The sequence below is a fragment of the Wyeomyia smithii genome, chromosome 2, assembly GCF_029784165.1.
Source record: "Wyeomyia smithii strain HCP4-BCI-WySm-NY-G18 chromosome 2, ASM2978416v1, whole genome shotgun sequence".
Taxonomy (NCBI): Eukaryota; Metazoa; Arthropoda; class Insecta; order Diptera; family Culicidae; genus Wyeomyia; species Wyeomyia smithii.
The window spans coordinates 258510558-258532346 of record NC_073695.1 but is presented as its reverse complement, the minus strand read 5'-3'; the positions used below and the strand labels follow the sequence as shown (position 1 = coordinate 258532346).

At 36.3% G+C, this 21789-nt stretch overlaps 1 protein-coding gene across 11 annotated transcripts in view; it reads left to right on the top strand.

Annotated features, from left to right (window-relative positions):
* The window catches only part of LOC129722771 (phosphatidylinositol 4,5-bisphosphate 5-phosphatase A-like), a 65933-nt gene extending 48092 nt beyond the window's left edge, over positions 1-17841 (top strand). For 6 of the 11 annotated variants that reach the window (XM_055676500.1, XM_055676498.1, XM_055676507.1 and 3 more), the window contains 8 exons: positions 12877-12996; positions 13052-13277; positions 13342-13517; positions 13583-13813; positions 13876-14029; positions 15513-15608; positions 16023-16313; positions 16372-17841. In XM_055676500.1, the coding sequence (XP_055532475.1) occupies positions 12877-12996; positions 13052-13277; positions 13342-13517; positions 13583-13813; positions 13876-14029; positions 15513-15608; positions 16023-16313; positions 16372-16653 (1576 nt within the window). In that variant the 3' untranslated portion in view covers positions 16654-17841. Of the gene's footprint in view, positions 1-436; positions 636-12635; positions 12792-12876; positions 12997-13051; positions 13278-13341; positions 13518-13582; positions 13814-13875; positions 14030-15512; positions 15609-16022; positions 16314-16371 lie in introns of those variants that run through there. The other 5 variants (XM_055676496.1, XM_055676503.1, XM_055676497.1 and 2 more) reach the window with 5 other exon arrangements.
* The last annotated feature ends 3948 nt before the right edge of the window (positions 17842-21789 follow it).

Below are 21789 nucleotides of genomic sequence, written 5' to 3'. Positions count from 1 at the left end.
TCGGCCGGCACTGTAGTTCACGATCAACCGGTGCAGCAGCCGAAATGTGGATAGGCCAGGCCAAAAACGAGTTCGCTGCAGACACGCACATGGCGGCAGCGGCTTTGGCGTGGCGCCTGCCCCCACACACTATTCACACATTGTACCGCAATGTTGCATAGTTGATCGTTTGCTTGTGATCGCGTTTTCGCGTCGATCGGTTGATTGCAGCCAGGTTGCGAGTTTTCACAACAACTAGCAAATGAATTTATGTATAAGTTTAGCGTGTTTCCTTCGGTCGTTTCTTCGGACCAGCTGATCGAGCGTCCGCTGCTACTGCTGATGGTCAGTGCCGTGGGTTTGTTTGTGGTCAGCCAGACAGCGAGGCTTTCAGTGTCAGTTTAGCTTGAAACCGCGTAAGAAGTCTCAAAAAACAAGAAAAACGATCAATCCGCTACAATTTCACCAGTGACCACAAAGGGCATACTATTGTTGCTTCTTTGTTTGGTAGAGAGAGGAAAAAAAAGCAAATCGTTAATTTTCGGTACCCACGAGGCAGCCATGTTTCATCGGAAATCGTCTTCCAGGCGGAAGCGAAAACCTGTGCGTCACGATAATCAAACCAAGCCGATCCCGCCGAAATCGATAACGAAAAGGTATGCGAGGTTGAGAATTGTGTGTCATCATTCGCTGATTTAACTGTTGAGTCAATTTCGTACGCCCCGAAGAGGTGTGGTTTGGAAGAAGTGAAATCGAAATGCGGCACCGCGGTACGCGCCACTGTTGATTACTTACAGAGTTGAAAAGTGAGATTTTTTTTGCAATCGTAATTAAACACTTTAGCGGATGTGCGCTGCAGGTCATTATTTGAATTTTCTTTCTCGTTGGTCGTTTTCTTTTTAAAATGTCTAAACACCACCGTGACGTACAACGTGACAGTTGGAGAAAAAAAAACACTGTAGGTATTGCTGCCCTAAAGCGGCAATTAGGAAACGTCGCATGTAGAAACACTTGCTGGCCCGAATGTCCAGCCTTGCATGTAGAAAAACGTTCGCTTGAAACATTGCCTGCCGGGATAACGATAGCATGTTTATGGTTTCACGTGGAAAATAAAAATGAGCAAACACACTCTTGGTACCTGTTTAAGGTCATATCCTCGGCAAAGTGCTGTGGTAAGATAAGTATAAACAGTTTCGCACTATCTTTGCACTAGGTAGAGGTACCTTTAACGCGTGGTCAGTGGCTGGAACAGTTATTAAGTTTGTGCCGTGTTGCGGTTGTGTTCTTGAAGAATGTGGCATTCACAGAGTGGAAACCGAGAAACTGCTGTACCCAATAGCTTTTGTTTTTATTTGCATTGTTACTATCTAGAGCAGTTGCGCGGTTGATCCGGAATAAAGGCGAATAACGTTTATGGTCAGCTGATTCAAGATTAGTGCCCTGAAACTGATGCACTACTTTCAGGTTAAGTTGAATGCTGTTTCCTCTATAGACAGGTTGTACACGAATCAGGAAGATAATCGCAAAATGATTATGATAACATTAATAATGTAATCTGCACTTGTAATTGCTAATAAACTTGTCTTATCTAAATGTGGATGAGCTTGGTTTTTGATTTGTTGGTGATGTTCAAATCTGATTGCATGATATAAATTAAGCACATTTATATAGTGCAATAGAGGGCAGTATTAATTTTGATATACACAAACTTTTTTTCTATTGTCATTTTTTGTTTGGCTAAAACTTTGCTCCTAGAGGCTGAATATGCCATTTTGTGCTTTAAATTTTTTTTTAATCACGACTAATTTTTGAGAAGGTATGTATTGGTTATGGTGTTGATGACTACAAAGATCTTAAGAGCCAAAACTAGCAATGGGCAAAATCGATGTTTTCGGTTCGATTCATCGATTTTTTGAATCGATTTCTTTGCGCGCGATCTTCTACTGAATCGATCCTTTGGATGGAAAGATCGTTTTTTTTTCGCCTGAAAAATAAATGTGTGCAAAACGGATTGAAGACAATAGTGATTGCATTTATTGTTGCTCACGTAATCTGCGGCCGAATTCCGAGAACACTTTTTTTTGAAGAGAAGAAAATTTCTTCATTGACAGTATACAAAATTTTTTTCTTCTCCGAAGAAGTGTGTGCTCGGAACTCGGACACTAATCTGAAAAATGTGTCAATTTTTTACCGGGATGACCATAGTTGAAGAATGGGCTAAAATTCAATAGACATGAAACCGAGAAAAACGCATTTCAAATGTTTTTGTTAGTTCAAACAATTGTCTACGTCCATGACAACTTTTTTCATAAGTATGTCACCACCCCCACAAGGTTCCAGAATATCCAGCTTTCCACGAACGGTAATGGCGGATAGGGCACGCTGCCCATTTTGACGTTTTCTGTAGGTCAGGGAAGCTGGATAACCTTGTCGTCGAGTTGAAAAAGAACAATCCGCAGCCAAATTAAGTACCTCCAGTATTTTTAACGTAGTAACCATTTTTTTGCCTTTGTAAACGCGACATCAATAGAATAGATGAAAAGAACGACGAGACAAGTTTGCACCTCGAACTGAATATAAATTACCGACCACAAGACCGCCTCGAAAGTTTGACATATATTGTATACAATCATTACTAACTGATTGGTGTATATTGGGGTGGCAATGGACTTTGACAGTTTTATTTAGAAGTAGTGTTCAAAGTTTCGCCCTCACCAACAGTTAGCAAAATTTCGATTTTTTGGATAACACCCGACCTCGACGTTTTATACATTTCTAATAACCCGTTCACATGATGTAATATTGCTCATCTTGTTTTCAAATTCCATACTCCAAATTTTCCGTGAAAACTAGATGTATGTATGTTTCAAGATACGCGATATCACGTGATATCTGCTATAGTGTGAACAAGGCATAAGACATTTGGCACAAAAAAAACTATTACAAACTGTGCTTTTCTTCAGAAGTCGAGAAAGTGAAATTTAGACCAAATACTCCTGAATTCCGATTGAGCTGAAATTTTGCATTGCATTGGATATTGAATTTACCATTTTGGATATTTGCCAACATTATTTAATATTTGCTACCTCTGCAAGTGCACTTTTTGAAAATTGGCTTCCGTAGGGACGTTGATTACTATCGTTGTGGGTGTTTACTATCAAGCACCAATTTTTTGATTTCGGTAGAAAAGGCATACGCGCTTATTTTTCAACTATGAGTAGCGGGGTACTCGTTAACTCAAATATTGCAAAAGTTGAATTAAATGTTCGTGTATATCCCGTGCTGCATTCTGTTCTGCATGGTGTCGGGTGTCGCTCTCGCCTTTTTTGTTTATTTGAGTTTGTGCTGCGGATGTTCCGATTTTTTTATGAACTGGGTTGTTCAGCTATATCAGTTTTTTCTATCATTTGAAAGATCTGAATTTTCTAAGTAAAACGTGATTTAAAAAAAATTCTATCATTGTCCTTCGCTTTTCAAATCACGATTTGAAACTGCTTGAAATTTGCTCGAAACCGCTACAATGATAGTTCGCCCATCTACCAACTGTCATTGTAGTGATTTAGAGCGAATTTTTGTTTTTTATTTAAAAACACTCTTTTGGATGATATATAAAAATCGGAAATCCGTAAATAGCTAAACAACCATATTATACAGGTTTGGATTGCTCTTAGTGCATCCGAAACAATAGACCATTTGTAGAGCAACATGTCAAAAGGTTCTATCTATTTTCATCGATTTTCTTGATTGACTTTTCATTTATTTAATAGTTCAGCTAAAGTAACTATTCTCAACGTGGTTTTTATTTAAAAAGCTAGATTAGATTCTCCGCTATCAAATGGTGTAAAGGACATATCATGAAACGTGTTTAATAAGCCGTGGCGGTTGAAAGAAACCGATCGATCAACAAATCGATCAAAGCAGATAGATCCTTTTGACATGTTGCTCTACATTTCACGAACTGACAGGTGTCACGGATCCTGCTGATGTTGATGACGCTTTCACGTGCATTATGTAAGCGGTTCCAAACTTTCTGTCAAAATTTCGTTCATGAATCAAGTTCACAAACGTCTCGTGAAATGGTCTATGGGATGAGCGACAACGAAAACTCTTCACCGCCAAAAGAGTACACGCGGTAAAAGAAGATGGCAATAAACTAAAAAAGCCGTATCCTTAGTAGATGTTGTGAACGAAAACTTGTTGAACATGATTGATGAACCAGAAAACGCAAACAAAACAAAATCTCCTTAAATATAGCCAAAAAAGGTCGTAAAAAGCTTATACCAAATAAAAATCGATTTTTTGTTGAATCGATTTTTCAGGCTCGATTTTTTTATTAATCGATTTTATTGATTTTGATTAATCGATGCAGGAGAATCGATTTTTTTTTCAAAGATTGCCCATTGCTAGCCAAAACAGTTTGTTTGATTGGTGCACATAGGGGTATACCAGTAAAAAATCTGGCCAAAATACGAAAAAAATGTCAGTTCACTTACTACATAGCAAACCGACATCTTAAATTTATCTGAGTTGTTTACAAACGAATGCAGCTTTCAAAACCTTGGTCTTGTGTCACAAATTGTTCTACGGAATAAATAAACTTCCACTGGTGTTATTGTAACTTCAAAGTCACTCTTGTATGTAAATTTGTTATGAGCGGTGTCAAAAAAGGTATGGTTAATGAGTATAGCTTGAACAAACTGTATCAAAACAAGGCATGGTCAAACACGTGTTTTTTGTTTGTTTATTCGATACACAGAATGTTCACAAAACAAATTTTTTTTGTAGGTACCCAGCAAGTTCCAGCAATTCAACCACCGTTTGAAAGGTTATGTAAAAACCATTTGAAAGGTTATCCTGAATAAATTCCACGGGAAAAAATTGCCCCATTCTCACCCAATCGTAATTACGATCAATGTGAAATTTGGACGTTCAGATTTGCTGTAAATATTTTTTGTATTGAATGAGTGCATTTCTCATGTCTTTGTCATACATCGTTTGGGAAAATTTGATTTGTTTTTTCTGTATTGTGAAATAACTTGCCGAACTCACTTCAGAAATACTCTATTCGGGTTCAATGCTCTGAACATTCAAATTGATTGATAAAAAGTTTCTGTTAGATCTTCGAGATGTCAACTGAGTCGCTTTAACAGTCAGTTTAAACAAAGATGAACAGTTTCGAAAAACGACAAAACTCGTTTTATTGCTGCCAACCGACAGTGGTTGATTTCCAATCATAAAATTTTCGAGTTGGTCGGAAACTTCGCATTCAGATCCAATCAAGCAAAGAATTGGCTGATTGCAACGATCGAAGTAAGAGACGCAAAACGCAAATACTATGAGAAAATGTACCCTTGGATGACTAATGATGCTTTTTCTTAAGCTTCAAAATATAATGTCGGCAAAAAAAATCCCAAGACAAGCTCAATTTTACTCATGTAATCCTTCTATTCTCAATTTTAGGATAATAGCAGAAGAATGTCCTTAAATCACTGCTAGCTGATCTGAATCGACTAAATCTTGTTAATAATTAGTTTTTATATCTGAATATAATGTTTAATAAAGATATAACCACTTTCAGACACATTTGCTATCTGAAAACCCATTAGCATAATTTCGGCCAGGTTTTGTTTTACGTACTCCTATGTTCGATATGACATTCTTGGTAAAGTTGTAGTAGGGTATAACGACCTATAGTGGACCCCCCAGCTGCACCAACGAGTGTTTTAAATGATTTGTTTATAGTAACATTACGATAATATGAGGTAATTAACTAAAAAATATAAATCAATTAAATATTAATTCCTCTCAATTCAATGACTTCTTTTGTATGAAAAAAAACGTTTTGCCTTTCTCCTAGAAAGGTATAGCAATCACTTGCAAAACCGAAAGTATAAAAGTGCTCCAAAGGGCCGAATGGCATATATCACTTGACTCAGCACGACGAGCTGAGCATTTTCTGTATGTGTGTGTGTGTATGTGTGTGTGTGTGTGTGTGTGTGTGTGTGTATGTGCAGATTTTCATTCTCACTCACTTTTCTCAGAGATGGCTGGACCGATTTTCATGAAATTAATTGCAAATGAAAGGTCTAGTTGCCCCATAAGACCCTATTGAATTTCATTGTAATCGTAATTTATAGTTTGGAGGTTATGTATCAAAATGTAAAAACCATGAAACATCATTATCTCGAAAACTACACAACAGATTTGAACAAAATTGATTTCAAATGAACGGGCTACCTTAAGAATCCTCAACTTTTAAATTTTATGAAGATTAAACATACGGTTCAAAAGTTATGGAAAGAAACGTGTTCTGAAGACTGTTTAGTCTCACTCATGTTTCTCAGAGATGGCTGAACCGATTTTCATAAAATCAGTGTCAAATGGAAGGTCTAGTTGCCTCATAAGACCCTATTGATTTGTTTTGCAATCAGACTATTACTTTGCCTGTTATGTTTAAAAATGTGAAATCTAGCTATGAAAAGGAACATGTGCCGAAGACTACTTGAACTCACTCACTTTTCTCAGAGATAGCTGACCCGATTTTCACAAAATTAGTGTCAATTGATAAGTCTAGCTGCCTCATAACACCCTATTGAATTTTACTGTAATCGAACTGTAGTTTCGTCTGAAATGTACCGAAATGTGAAAATCACGAAACTTCATTATCTCAGAAACTACACAATCAATTTGATCAATATTATTATCAGATGAGCGGGCTAGTTAAGGGTTAACTGATGAATTATGATTAAATACGTGGTTTCAAAGTTTGGCTGCCCTATACGTTCCCATTTCATTTGATTATAATAGAACTTATAAACTCATAAATTATTATAAAGCAACCGTTATGTATAAAATTGTTAATAAAACAAAGAAAGTCTATTATCTCCAAAATTACATGACTTATTTGAAAATAACTAGTGTCATACGAACGAGTCATCTCTCAAACTTACAAATAACAAACTTCATAACAATTTGATATGTGGCTCAAAAGTTATGGAAAGAAAAGAAATTCAAAAACTATTTAAAACTATACCTGCTTTGATCGATATATGTGGCCTCAACATAATTTAAATGTGTTATCGTACTATTTGAACGTTCCAAATTCATTGATTCCTTGCGATGTGTTTAAAGTCTGCAAATGTTCGACAAATCGGCCACAGGATATGATCAAAGTCAAATATCAAATCGTTTGAAATGATTGGTTTTATCGAAGTGACAGCATCCTCGACTTTTGGCTTCTGTACACCGCCTTAATACTGAATACATTCATATTGGGTGGTATTCGGTCATTTTCAGCAGATTTTCTGGCATCAATCTGACACCGGAAATACCCATATTGGGAGGTATTTAGTTATTTTGGTTACTTTCCAGAATTTAAAAGTGGTCGTGTTTAAATTCAAAATGGTGTCCAGGGTCAATGTTTGGTTTCTATGCATCATCTCAATTACGGAAAAATTCATATTGAGTATTATTCGGTCATTTTCGACTGTTCCTAGAAGTTGCCATTTAGCAATTCAAAATGATGGTCAATTGTTAGCTCATTGCATCATTCTGGTTCCAGAGATACTCATATTGGATGGTATTTGGTTATTTTAGACTGTTTTTCACAAACCGGAAGTCGCCATCTTGGATTTTAAAATGGTATTTAAGATAATTTCTGGCCTCTGAGCGTCATCCTAGATGAAGAAACACCCATATTGGGTGTTATTCGATCATTTTCGGCTGTTTTCCAGGAACCGGAAGTCGCCAACCTAGAATCCAAAATGGGGTCTGTGGTCGATTTCTCTAGATCCGGAGATACTCATGTTAGACGGAAATAGGCCATTTTTGGCTGTTTTCCAGAAACCAGAAGTTACCATCTTACAATTTTGAATGGTGTCTGAGGTCAATTTTTAGCTTCTTGCAACATTCTGGCTGCGGAGATACTCATATTGGGTGGTATTTGGTCACTTTGGGCTGTTTTTCAGAAACCGAAAGTCGTCATTTTGGACTTTAAAATTGCCTGTGGAATCAATTTCTGTCATCTGGGCGTAATTCTGGGTCAGAAAACATTCATATTGAATGGTATTTGGTCATTTCCGGCTGTTCAATGAGAATCGTTCATTTCAGGCTGTTTTCTAGAAACCAGAAGTTGCCATCTTAAAATTCAAAATGTTGTCTGAAGTTGATTTATGGCTCCAGTGCATCATTACGATTCCAGAAATACCCATATTTGGTCGTTTGCTGCTGTTTTTTTGAAACCGGAAGTTGCCATTTTGAATTTCATAACGGCATTTGGAGACAATTTCTGGATTTCGAACGTCATACTGGTTGAAGAAACACTCATATTGGGTGCTATTTGGTCATTTTCAGCTGTTTTTCAGAAACCGGAAGTCGCTATATTACAATTCAAAATGTTGCCTGAGGTCGATTATGGAACATATTTGTTACCACCAAAAACATTCACCTGCCAAATTTGGTTCCATTTAGTTGATTAGTTCTCGAGATGTGCAGAAATTTGTGTTTCATTTGTATGGAACCCCTCCCTTCCAAAAAAGGAGGGGCGTCCAACTATTATTGACATATTTGTTACCCCTAAAACATCCACATGCCAAATTCGGTTTCATTTGCTTGGTTTGTTCTTGAGTTGTGCAGAAATTTATGTTTCATTTGTAAGGGACCCCTTCCTTTCAAAAGAGGGAGGGGTCTCAAACTATCATAGGAACCTTTATCGGCACCAAAAACCCCTACATATAAATTTTCACGTCGATCGGTTTGGTAGTTTTCGAGCCTATATGGATCAGACAGACAGACCGGACTGCATTTTTATATGTTTAGATTACAACATCAATATTTTAGTACCTAAAGAGTGAATATACATTTATTGGATTGAAGCGTTCATGTAAATCCATTTTTACAAATAATAGTTTGAATGATAAAACCTGGGTCTGACCACTAGGTGGATTAATTTAGGTTTTTTACATAAATTTTAGCCTTAAAAACAACACAAAAATGTACTGCAGCTTTCCTATCTCTTCTGATCGTTTTGTTCGTTGTTCACGTTTTTCTTTCGACTTTTAAGGTTTCTCTTTCTTTGAATTTTCCTTCTCCTCTCCTTACTTCCGATGAACCTTTGAGCGCTTTCGAGAAGTTAGAACTGGTGGGCTTTACGCTTTGTTAAACTTAATGTTCTTTTTCTCAGGCGTACCAGGTTCATTCAAGTAACATTTAATGGTCGTGTCAGGGTCACTGCAGTTGGACAACGACAATGGATCGTTCTCTGGGGTATCTATTTCCATTCGAAGTGTTTCCGGATCATTACAAAAAACATCCTCTAACATACCAGCAAGCTTGTTACTGGACTAATCTGCTGAATGATTCCTTTGAGAAAATTTTAGGATACAGCAGTAGCTAGTCAGACTAGCGAAAAGAGGGTCTCACGAAAATATCTTCGGAAGCGGAATCAAAATTCAATGTTATTCAGAAAATACAAATATTTTCTTGAGATTCTGATATACTCTTACTCTTCGGGCCGTGATTAAGGCCAAAATTTTCATTAACTTCTTCAAAATCGATTGCCTTCTTTACTGCTGTTCCTGCATCAACGTCTTCGAAATCTTGAGATTTCCATTAAAAAATCCTGTTCCGAAACCTTGTTATAGAATAACAGCAGCTCCCCAACAATTTTTCCAATTGTTGTATTCATAAGAACAGCCACCCCCAAAACGTGTACACGGATTTTCCGCATCCTCCAGTCGACGCCACTTTTCCCCAGTAAGTCAAATCCCATTCAAGTTACTTCAGGTGTTCCCCAAGGCTCCCACTTAGGACCACTTCTTTTTATTTTGTTTGTCAACGACATTTCCTTCATTCTCAAAAATATTAAAGTTCTAATATATGCCGAAGACATGAAGCTGTTTTTGGAAATAAAAAATTAAGAAGACATCAATGTATTTTAGAACGAAATCCAAACTTTACATCTGGTATAGGAAAAGCCTACTGGAATTGAATGTGAAAAAATGCAATGTAATATCCTTTAGCAGAAAATTAACAACGCCCAAAATTGTAATTGCATTAGGAAATCAGAATGTAGAAAAATGTGAAAAAGTTAGGGATTTAGGAATAATCTTAGATTCTTAACTTAATTTCATTGACCACTATAACACTATCATACACAAGGCAAACAACATGTTAGGGTTTATCAAACGCTTCTGCTACAATTTCCAAGACCCGTACACTATCAAAACTTTGTATGTTGCCTATGTGAGATCAATACTGGAATATTGTAACATTGTGTGGTCCCCTCGTTCTGGCGTACATGAAGAGAGAATAGAATCAGTACAAAAGCAATTTCTACTCTATGCTCTTCGTTAGCTAGGTTGGACCTCACATCGTCTTCCGTCATATGAAGCTCGCTGCATGTCGATTGACATACAAACATTGAAAGAACGGCGAAAGTACGCGATGGCTTCATTTGTAAATGATATCGCTTCGCAGCACGTTGACTCAGCAGTACTACTTTCTAAATTAAACTTTTATGTACTGATTCGACAACTTCAACACCGTAGCTTATTTGCTCTTAACCATCATCGTACGGAATACGCAGAAAAATTGACCTATAAAAAGTATGATGAATTCTCATAAGCAACACTGCGAAGTCATTGACTTTACGATGTCCCGGTACAAACTGAAACAGTATTTCAAGTCCTTGAGGCTAAGGACACAAAATTAATTTGTTTTATGTAAATGTATAGTTCAGGAAATTAATGTAACCAGTCTACATATGATTGACGAAATAAATGAATAAATAAAAATGTCCCATCAGCCTTAGTAGCCGTGCATCTTCCAGAATTCCACCGTACCCATCTATAATCAACAATTCACGATTAGACCGAAACCATTTCCTTATGTTCGATCCTGTTACAGTAAGGGTTGTTTCATTTAGAATTTGGCCGTATACAATTTCCGTTTTCTCCAAGAAGAAATATCGTACAAAATTGGTAAAAGTATATTTTTGCAGAGTTTTTATTAAACTTCAAACAAAATATACAAGAAAAATTATTTTTCTGCTGTTCTGATGAATTCTCGAACTTTCCGTCGAATACCGTCCATAAATTTCTGCACAGAGGCAACATCAACCGTATCGGCCATTTTTTTCCACTACTTCGCCATTTCAGATGATGTTTCGATTGATTTGCCAAACTTCTTCAATTTACGCTTACTATTGACTAATATCTTTCGATGGGACGTAACTGTGGGCAGTTTTGTGGACTAATGCGTGTACCAATCCTGACGAAATTTTCACCACTAAGTAAACAAGCTTTCCAGATCAAAACGCGGTTATTAGTTTCTCGGTACGACAACTAGAGGCGCTGCAGTAAATAAAAGAAAACGGCCAAATACTAAGTGGAACAAACCTTAGCAGCACCTTTTGATACCTTTTCAGGCTTTTGCATCGAAATTTCCGGTCGTCGTTTTATAAACCCAACGCACCATTGGTATCCTAAAATGTTCGAATAGTAAAAGTGATGATACTATTAAACAAACAAAACCGTGTGACTTACCGGCTTTCCAAATACTTCCGATGTCGATGTTCTGCTAAAAATTTCCGAACTGTCAAAACCGAGTGCTCTTTGGTGAATCCACTGAACTAGTGCCGATCATTCACGGGCCGTCAGTACTGTTGGTGGTTTTTACCGTGCTTCCCCGGACCATCTGACACTCTGCCGGAACTTGATTGTAGAGCGAGGAATGTTGAACAGTTTACATGCCGTCCTAATTGGAACACGGTTTTAAATCCAATTCAATGTACTCCTCGGTAGTTGTTTTTTATCAAATAAAACCAATATTTCTTTCATATAAACGTTTTATTTACTCAAATTCATTCATGTTTTATTACATGGCATAACAAATTTACCCCAACAAGTTAAAAAGTGGAAATAAAATTCTAAATAAATTGAACGCGCTGGTTAAGGATATACTTTAGTATAGCTTACCAAATTGAGGTGCGTAGTATAAACTTACATTTTTACTAGCATACTATTATGATACGAAAAGTTTTCTAAAGAGACAGCAAGCATGTCAAATGAATTTCGCTTGTAAAATTCGAGATTTTAAATGAATAATCGATCAAACATGTTGACAGGGTTATAAATGTCCCAAACGTCAAAAATATCAAACGTCAAACCAGTCGGATATATCGAGAATGCCGATAATGAAAAAATGCCAATGCAGTAAGTTTTTTTACGTGGAGGGTACATAACTCATAACTTGCCACGTGACCTGTTTTTCCCCACCTTACGCTATACTTTTAAAATTTTGAAAATGTCAAATATAGCAAAAACACTTTAAACATCAAAAATTCAAAAAAAAAAAAATAAAAAAAAATTTAAAAATATAAAAGTTGAAATGTCAAAAATTAAAAATAATAAAATTGTCAAATATTAAAAACGTCATAAGTGTCAAGATATTCAAAATGCAAAAAAAAACAAAAATTGTCAATCAATTCAAAAATCTCAATAATGTCGAAAAAATCTAAAAAGGCCAAAGGTGATAAAAATGTCAAACTCTAGCAACCAATATCACCTAAGGAAAATTAGGTTTTGTATTATCGAAAAAAATTAATTGCCGAGCGAAATAATATAACTAAATTCAGCAAATTTGACCACCATTGCCCCACAGTGCGTTGTTGTAGTTTCTCGCAGCGAAAACATATTGCCAAGCCTGTTGCATTCACAGCCTCACACAGTTCAGTTCAGCATTCATCAGCATCGTAGTTAACAAACGAACACGATGATGCTTTTGTCAGTAAATTATCAACAATTTTCAACAACGTATTGTTATGTTTATTATGTGCTTCTACGTTTGGAGATCTTTCGCCAAAAATCTTATCAGTTTCTTTCTGCCACCTCTTTTCAGACTGTACATCCTAACGTGGAATGTGAGCACAAAGTTTCCGGACAATTTGTCACTCGGCAAACTGCTCGGTTTGGAGAATTCCCACCAGGACTCGGATCTGCCGGATTTTTTCGTCATTGGGTAAATACATCGTTGCTTAACTGTTATCAACGTTTAACTTTTTTCCACTGGGCAGCTTACAAGAAGTTAACGCACAGCCCCAGAATACGCTGTACAATCTATTCAAGGATGACCTTTGGACTCAGCGCTTTAAGGAGCTGCTCAAAGAGCGAGACTATGTTGTGATAAAAACGGAACAAATGCAGGGACTGCTGCTATCGGTGTTTGCGAGGCGGAAACACTTGCTGCATCTGCGGCAGGTTGAAACTGAGTACACCCGGACGGGACTTGGTGGAATATGGGTGAGCTAGTGAGTTTGAGTCACCGATCGATCAAGTTTAATCATTCGAATAATTTCTCGTGCAGGGTAACAAAGGTGCTGTTAGTATAAGGCTTAACGTGTATGGCTGCTCCATTTGCTTGGTTAACGCACATCTGGCTGCCCACGATCATATGCTGGAGGAGAGGATCAATGACTATGAGAAGATCGTCCAGGAGCACAAGTTCCACGTGAAAACGAAAGAAGCCATTTTCGATCATGAGTAAGTAAAGCTGACGATTGGAAGAAAGGGATGCGTATGTGCTAATTGGTGTTTTTTATTGGCAGTTATGTGTTTTGGTTCGGTGATCTCAATTTCCGGCTGACCGGTGAGGCTACGACATCAGCGGAAGACATTCGTGCGATGGTCAAACATGATGAGCTGAAGAAATTGATTGAGAAAGATCAACTACTGCTGGTTAGGCGTGAAGGGCGTGCTTTTCAGAAGCTTAATGAACGGCTACCACAATTCCCTCCGACTTTTAAGTTTGAACATGGTACCAACGACTACGACATGAAGTAAGTCATCTGACAGCCTTAGTTTTTGCTTTAGGTTTGTTTGATGAAGGGTTTTGTTTTAGGCGACGACCAGCTTGGACAGACCGGATATTGTACGCCGTCAAGGAGAATAACTACAGAAACGTAAAGCTCACAGTGGAACAGACATCGTACAAAAGTCACCCCAGCTATAATATTAGTGATCACAAGCCTGTAACGAGTGAATTCACGATTAAGGTATGCGTCTTTATAGGGAAATAGTGATACATATGCATTGGCGCCATTCTCGCGAAAGGATTGTACCGTACATGAAATTAGGCTCCATCATTCTGCTCGCCAATTGTATCGCGTCAAATGCTTCCAACCGCTGACTGCATATGTGGCCTGATTTCATTTCCTCGCCATCAAAACCATATCCCATTGGGTCGGTATAAAGGGGTAAATCACCACTGTACTCTTTCTCTCTGTCTATCCCTGTGTATTGTCATCCATTTACACACAGCGTGTGGTCGATACCACCGGAAGCACCGCTTTGTAATGAATGCTAGTTGCTTGGGAAACAGGCTAACCATCAAAACATGCTCTAACCAAATCACGTTCGTTCAACAATAATATTTGTTTGCTCGTAAAATGAACCATGGGAAATTTTCGCTACCGCACAGCCTCACAGATTGTTTTTCATGAAAGCTTCAATTCGATAAAATCATCACCCAACACCGAGAAAACTGAGTAACTTTATAGTGCTTTTAGCACGATGTGCCCCCAGCTGCGGGCAATCCCGTATTCCACTTTTAATGAGCTTGTTGTATAAAATAAAAGCTCGGATGGAGGTTTTCCGGTAACACCACACTCGCTTAGTCTGGTTGGCTCCGGAAGAAGTCCTTTTAGTTTGTGGACTGCAAGCCGGGTTACTAACCTCCACCGATAGTCATATAAACACGTACTGCTCTGCGGGTAGAAACTAGCACTAATCTCGGGTAATTGAAGGCTGCAAGCCGATAGTGGTCTGATGCTTTTACGGAGTGGAAGCGAATGTTAGTTTTGTTGATGGTGATTGACTTTTTCGGTGTCTATATAAATAATATAATGTGTGTATTAGCGACAACGACTGCCAGTGGTATTTAAAATCGATTCCTTAGTAGTGTGATAATATTGAGTTTGGCATGTCGGTTGTCACAAGTAAGTTAGATGGTGCAATTAGGAACTTCCAATCTACTGCATTTTGTATTCGAAGTATTGAGAATTCTTGATTTAATTACTCCCAAATTTCACATATGAACTCGTTAGATTTTGGAATTATAGATATATCTTACCTCTCTTATTCAAGGGAGCTCTTATGGATTTCTGAATTTCTGGAATTGTTTTCCTTAAGATTCTCTGTAATTTTGGTTGTTCAAATCATTTATCGGTTTAGAGACTTAAAGGTATAATCTTAAAACAATAAATAGGTTATTTTAAAGCTCGGAAACCCTCTTATTCTATTATTATTTTTCTGGAAGGTCCATTTTTGATTTCCAAGAATAAACATTATCTCCCAACAAATAAAAACAGAAAAACTCCTCATGTTTTGTGTTATCTGTGAATTCACTCACATCTGCTCGTGTTTTCGCACAAGAAACATTTCGTACCGCTTTTTGTAATTAGAGCTTCACATCACATTTCGATCATTGTTAGTAATATATTTGCTATTCTACTTAACAACCCACTCCGGACTCATCAGTGCCATATAAGAATTAAGGACGACTTTTACCGGACCTACTACGTGAAGGAGCGCAGCAAAAAGCGCGCTTCGCTGTTGAAAACCACTAATAGTCGCGTGAGTTGCTTTGGTTGTCAGCTTCAAGTTCTAATCTGTAATTTAACAGCTCGAAGCGTTTCCCATTATCATTTTGCATTTTTACTTCCATGATTTCATTGTTTTATTTTATAGATATTCAGTTCATCCTCAGTTAACTGCTTTCAAGGCAATGTAAATAGTTTTAGTTAGTCGTTAGTGTTATTCTACAACAAAAAAAAACGTTTTCGTTTTTATTTCTTTTTCTTTCTGTTTATGTGTACAAACTATACTAACCCACTGTGTGGCTCGACGTCGACGAAACATTCACGCGCGCCCATACGCACTCTCTCACACGCACACGCAATTGTAATAAACTGCACCTCTCGACACCGATGGCTGGGTTCCGTGTTCGATTAACCAAATAAAAAACTGAAATGGGATGACGGTGCACAGGTGGTTCGTAAGCCACAGTACAGTGGTGAACGCTTTAAGACCCAACATTATCAACGACTTAGCTACCGGATGGCGATCGCCAACGGTACCGAGTCGAGTCCGCGGTTGAACTCATTCGATGACCTCGTTTCCGATCTGGTTGACGGTACACAGGTATACGAGGACACTACCGAGCGGACGATTGTTTTCAAGCCGATCGAGCTGTGGCTGGTGGGAGAACCGAACAAGATCGAGTACACCATTCCGACTGGCTTCGAGGAAGGTAGTGCTGACTGGATTGGCATCTATCGGGTAAGCTGAGAATTATTTCCGAACCAATTAGGTTATAATTCTACTCGATCATTTTTAGGAGGATTTCACAAGCTTGAGCGAGTACCTGGCATACGAGTACACGGAAGGCTACAAGGAGAAGCAGCACCAGCTTAACGCACAGCAGGAGCAGCAATTGAAGAACACCCGAACAGTGGAGCTGAACTTTTCGGAGAACGTGAGCCTTCCATTGGGCGTACGGTATCAACTACTCTATTTCCAGAGTACCGGCTCTCGTGGCGTCACGGGTCTGGTGGGTATCAGTAACACATTCGCGGTAGAAAAACGATGCCCATCACCCTCATTTGACGATATCGATTAATTGGTCGAGGGTTCAGCCGTGAAGCGAACTGTTCCGTTGGTTCAAAACATTGTCATGATGAAACGCTGCTAGGAAAAAACGACCGTGGCACTCGAGTGTGATAAATCATAGTCACTAAATTTAATGGTTATTAAACGGAATGAGATGAGATAGCGCAGATTGGGTCATTTAGTGTGTAGTTCCTGATGAGAGCTTATACATAGTTTTATCGCAGAGGCTTTCGAATTTCGCAGTAGGTACTGGAACTGGAAGCAGGAGCAACAAATTTGTTACTCAAGCCCAAGAAACCCTCCCACTTTGCTTCCAGTATCACAACGATTTGCGATTGGCTTCCTATAGGTTACCTAGTGTTACTGCAAAAAAATTCCCCGCCTTCTATTAGAACGAATGCCTTTCGGTAGCGAAAAACGCCAACCAACACAGAACACGCGTACCAGAGTAGAAACTAGATACCGAAAGCCATGCTGCTTGGCTACATGAGTTAGCTATAATTATAGTATACTACGATGAGATGGCTCTCATCCTTATTGCACTATATTTTCGATGAAACACTTGTGGATTCAACCAAAAAGTATGTTAAACGGTCTAAGCATATTATCAAATTAGTACGAATAGTAAACGAAGGCTTCTGTACGGAATATGGAACTCGAGAAAGTTAAATATGTACTAGCTTATTAATAAATTCGTCAGGAATTTACATGCGAGAGGAGAAACAATAGTTGTAATTGGTAACGGACGCAGCAGCTTCGTCTTTCTAATCGGTTAAGAAACAAATTGCCAAACTAAATTACGTACAGGATTACGCATAAGTTGACAGTTAGTAGATGTTTAAGTTTATTTGCTATTCTAGGAGACATTGAAGGTATCTTTCTAAATCCCTATTTGGTGTATTCTGTTCGCCTCAAGTTTTAGCTAGCGAATATTATTACTGTTGTGGTTTGTCAATATTGAAACAATTTATCACTCTGACACTAAACCACCTGCGGCACCACAAACCTTCATAGTATTAAAGCTAACAACTTGCACCAGCTGAAGTATCCACAGAGCATTGTTTGTTTGGTGATATCCAAAAATTAGACTATCGACACTTGTTCTGCGTGAAGACTTAAGGATAAATGTTCTGGAAATTGCACTAGAAACATACCAGCCGTTAATACAATTGCATTTGAAGTCTTTCAGCAAAAGGTAGATCAATGTGTCTGATAACGACATTTATTATGAGGAAAGAAAATCCTTACGTAATAATCCATTTAGAAGCTATCAGTCTTCAGAATTGTTAAATCTATGCAATTTTACTGGCTGAAGGAAGTAAGTCCATACCTGAAAATTTTGAACCCCTTAGGGTATTGAAACATTGCTTATGAAAGAATATAGCTAAAAGTGAGTATCAAGGAACCATACTGCAGAATCACGATCCCATTGCATCCGCTTTAAAACTACACGAAGCGACTGGATATAGAAATGAAAAACTGTGGATTTAACTTAAAAGGGATTTTATCCGCATTATTATTTTACCCTCTTAATTGGAAAGAACCGCTAGTTTTGATACCAATACTGTTCGGTTTTATTGACAACACCGGAGAACATAGTCCCGAAGATCCGGATTTACAGGAACCAGATGTGGTCCTAGGTTCCTGCCGGTTCCGGATTTTAAAAATAGACAGATTTTTTTATCTTTTGACAAGCCAAGATCGAAAATCGATCTAGAATTAGAAAAGTAAGAAGCCTTTTCCTTTTGTGGGTACCCTGCTGAGCACTTATGGGGCCAAAAGCTCGAGAGCCCTCCACCCTTGTACCCCCTCCTGCTATAAACAGTCTGATGATGGAAAAATGGTTTATTTTTTTTTGCCTAGGAGCATTCCATGAGTTTTAGCTGGCTGTGTTAGGGTTAACCATGTTTTTTTAAGTAATAAAGTGTCAATTTTGTGTCGAAGGCTGAAAAATGTATGGTAAATTAATGTATAAAATAATTTTATTTTGATATTTATTTCGACACCCTGTAATATTATTGTACACTAAAGTCTTTTTTACGCGGGGGATACGTAGCGCATAAAAACCGCATATATTCCGATATTCGCGCAACAAAAAATTATTTGCTAAGCATTTTTTATCATTTCTACTAAATTCTTTCGAAAAAGAATCAATAGCTGTGTTATTTTCGCATGCAAAACGAGCTGAAAAAATATGAAAAAGTTAGGTCAAACCAGTAAATATTCAGTTATTGGATTACGTTCACTCATCTGACACTCTGAACAAACGACTTGATAATGAAAAACCATGAAACCATACCGCGTTTTTTACAACTTTTCTGAAAAATCCGCGTCATTTCCGAAATTCGCATTAAAAGAGTCTTTAGTGAATTTTTCCATGATTTATTTATCATGAATTATGCAAATCTATAATTACTTTATTGTTTTTCATTTCATCCGAGCGGATTTTAGATTTCCTCTTATATTTTTTCCTTCTATTTTCTGTTTGTCAGTTAGTTTTTACCAAATTCTGTTTTGATTCTGTGCATCCCTATTTTGCTTTCATGTTTGCTTCGTTGATTATCTTACACTTTTTTTAAATTATTTCTACTGCTTTTTATTCATTTTTGAACCTTTTTTTTCCACTTTATCCTCAATTTTCATCCCATTTTTCTTCATGCTACTGTTTTCTCCACTTTTTTCTAAGTCCGTTTTCGTTTCCTTTTGCATATTTTTGTCTCTTATTTTGTTCCTTTTATTTTGTTCTTCTTCATTTTTCTTCCATTTTCTTTCTGTGCATTACCGTTCAATTTCTCGTTCAGTTGTTTTTGATTCCTCATATCCATTTTTATTGTATTACAAAAAATCCCTGATTCTGTCACTTTTTTTATTCAGCTATTAAGATTTTTCTCTCTGTTATGTTAAGTAGAATATTGTTTTTTTTCTTCATCTAAAAGTTAAATATTGGTTCTCATTGTTAATTTTTACATCAATTTTTTGTAATTTCATTTACTTTTTATTTTTCTTTGTCTGCAAAACTTCATATTGTTCGTACATTCTGTTCTATATTCTCATTTTTTTATTCTGTTTAATACTTATTCGTTTATATGTTATGTTCATTTATCAAATACTTTTTAAATTTATGCGTTTCTTTTTTATTTCATATTTTTTCTTTATTTTTTACCTTTCCTTGAATACAATCCATTTTTTCTTGATACAATAAGTTCCGTTTTCTCTCAATTTTCCTTTCATATTTTCCTATTTTCTGCATTTATCCGCCCCAACTAATTTTTTTTCTCATGAATTATTTACGTTTATACGTACTTTCTTGTTTTTCATCCCCTGTTTAGATTTTTATTTTTCCTCATTTCCAAGCTTTTCTAATTGACTAATTTTTACTCAATTTTTATCCTGTTCTTTTTTTTTTTCAATTTTTTTTCCATACTTCTCTTCTCCCCATTTACCCATGTTCGTTTGAGTTTCCTATAGCTTTTTTTTTTGTTTAAATTCTTTCGTTCTTTTTCATTTGTTCATTTTGTTTTTGTAGAATTTTCTTTCATTTAGATTTTTATTATATTATATTATCTTTCCAGTTTTTTTTCCTATTAAACACTAGGGCCTTTTTTACGCGGGTTATTTTTATGCGTTTTTTCAAATGCAATTATTTGACAACAACGCGGAATATTTTTGGTTAATGGTTAGTTTTCATGATTTTTAAATTTATCTAGTTTTTTTTTCTCTCCTTTGTTGTTGTTTTCATTCTCTTCATTTTCCTTATTCTATTTCATTCTCTGCAATTTTTTTCACAACTTTTATTTTCATCTATTTTTTATAATTAAAACTACTTTCGGATTTCATTTTCGCCAAATTTTTTTGTTCTGCTTATTCGTAACATAGGATTTCTTCCATTCAATTTTCATCATTTTTTCCATTATTTTTCTTTCATTTTTCATTCCATGCTGTTCTTCATTATTTTTGTTCCCTTTTTCTTCAAATGTTGCGTCTTTACTTGTTTGTTTATTTAATTCTTTTTACTTATTTTTATTTCATTTCAATTATTCCCTGATTTTATTTCCTTTTCTCGATTTGTTTAATATTTGTTTCTATGTTTCTGTTTTTGTTTCTTATCGCGCATTTCCTCTTTCAAATTATTCATCATTATTTTCGCATTCCTGTTTATTATTATCAATTTCTGTTGTTTATGTTATTTATTACCGGTACTCGCATATTGGTTGCTTTATATTTTTTCTATTTTTTTGTTCGTTTCTATTTTCCAAGTTTGTTATTGTAACGTACTTTACATTTTTGTTTTTCCATTCCTTTTATTCTCGTCCTGTGCTTTTTTCATTCTATTCTGTTCTTTTTGTTTTTATTTCTCATATATATAATTTTTCATTGATGATTAGTAATTTAATTTGATGTTTTGCTTTCCCTTTTTGCGCAAATCGGGGTTTCGAATTTTTTCTAATGTTGTTTTTCTTCCAAATTATTTTTATCAGCTTTTCTTTCGTTTTTTCCTTCATTTTGTTTTTCAATTATTTTCTTCTCATATTTCTTCGTACTTTACCTCCCATTGTACGTACTATATATTCTTCCTACTTACTTTTATTATATTTCATTTAAACTTTGATTTTTCCTCCACTTTTATTTTCTTTTATATTTTTTTTCAATTTCTTTTTTTTTTCATTTTTATTTATTTTCCATGATTTTGTTTTTATTTTTTTTTTAATATTTTAAATTTTTTCCCATTCCATTTTTCCCTCCAAGTTTTACTTCTTGTTTTTTGCTTACTTTGCTTCGATAATTCTCAATTTTGTTCTGATCTGTTATTTCTTCGTCGATTTTTTCGTTCCCTTTAATTGTATTTTATTATTTTTAGTACACCATTTCTTACCTGATTTGCATTCTTTTTTATTTCATTCTATATTTTCTCTTTTGTTTTTTATTCACGTTTAGTATGCTATTTGCGAATATTTTCATGTATTTTGTGCCATTAACGTTTGCAGTAAAGAATGGACAAAAATGGTCGATTTTTAACGGATTTACCTTCACACGCACTGACGAAACTATTCATGCAGCATCAATCATAGAAAAAAGTTGCCTCGTTCGTCAAGGAATACCATAACGCCGAAGACGCGGTGTTCTGGTCGGTCCATTACTCGAAGCG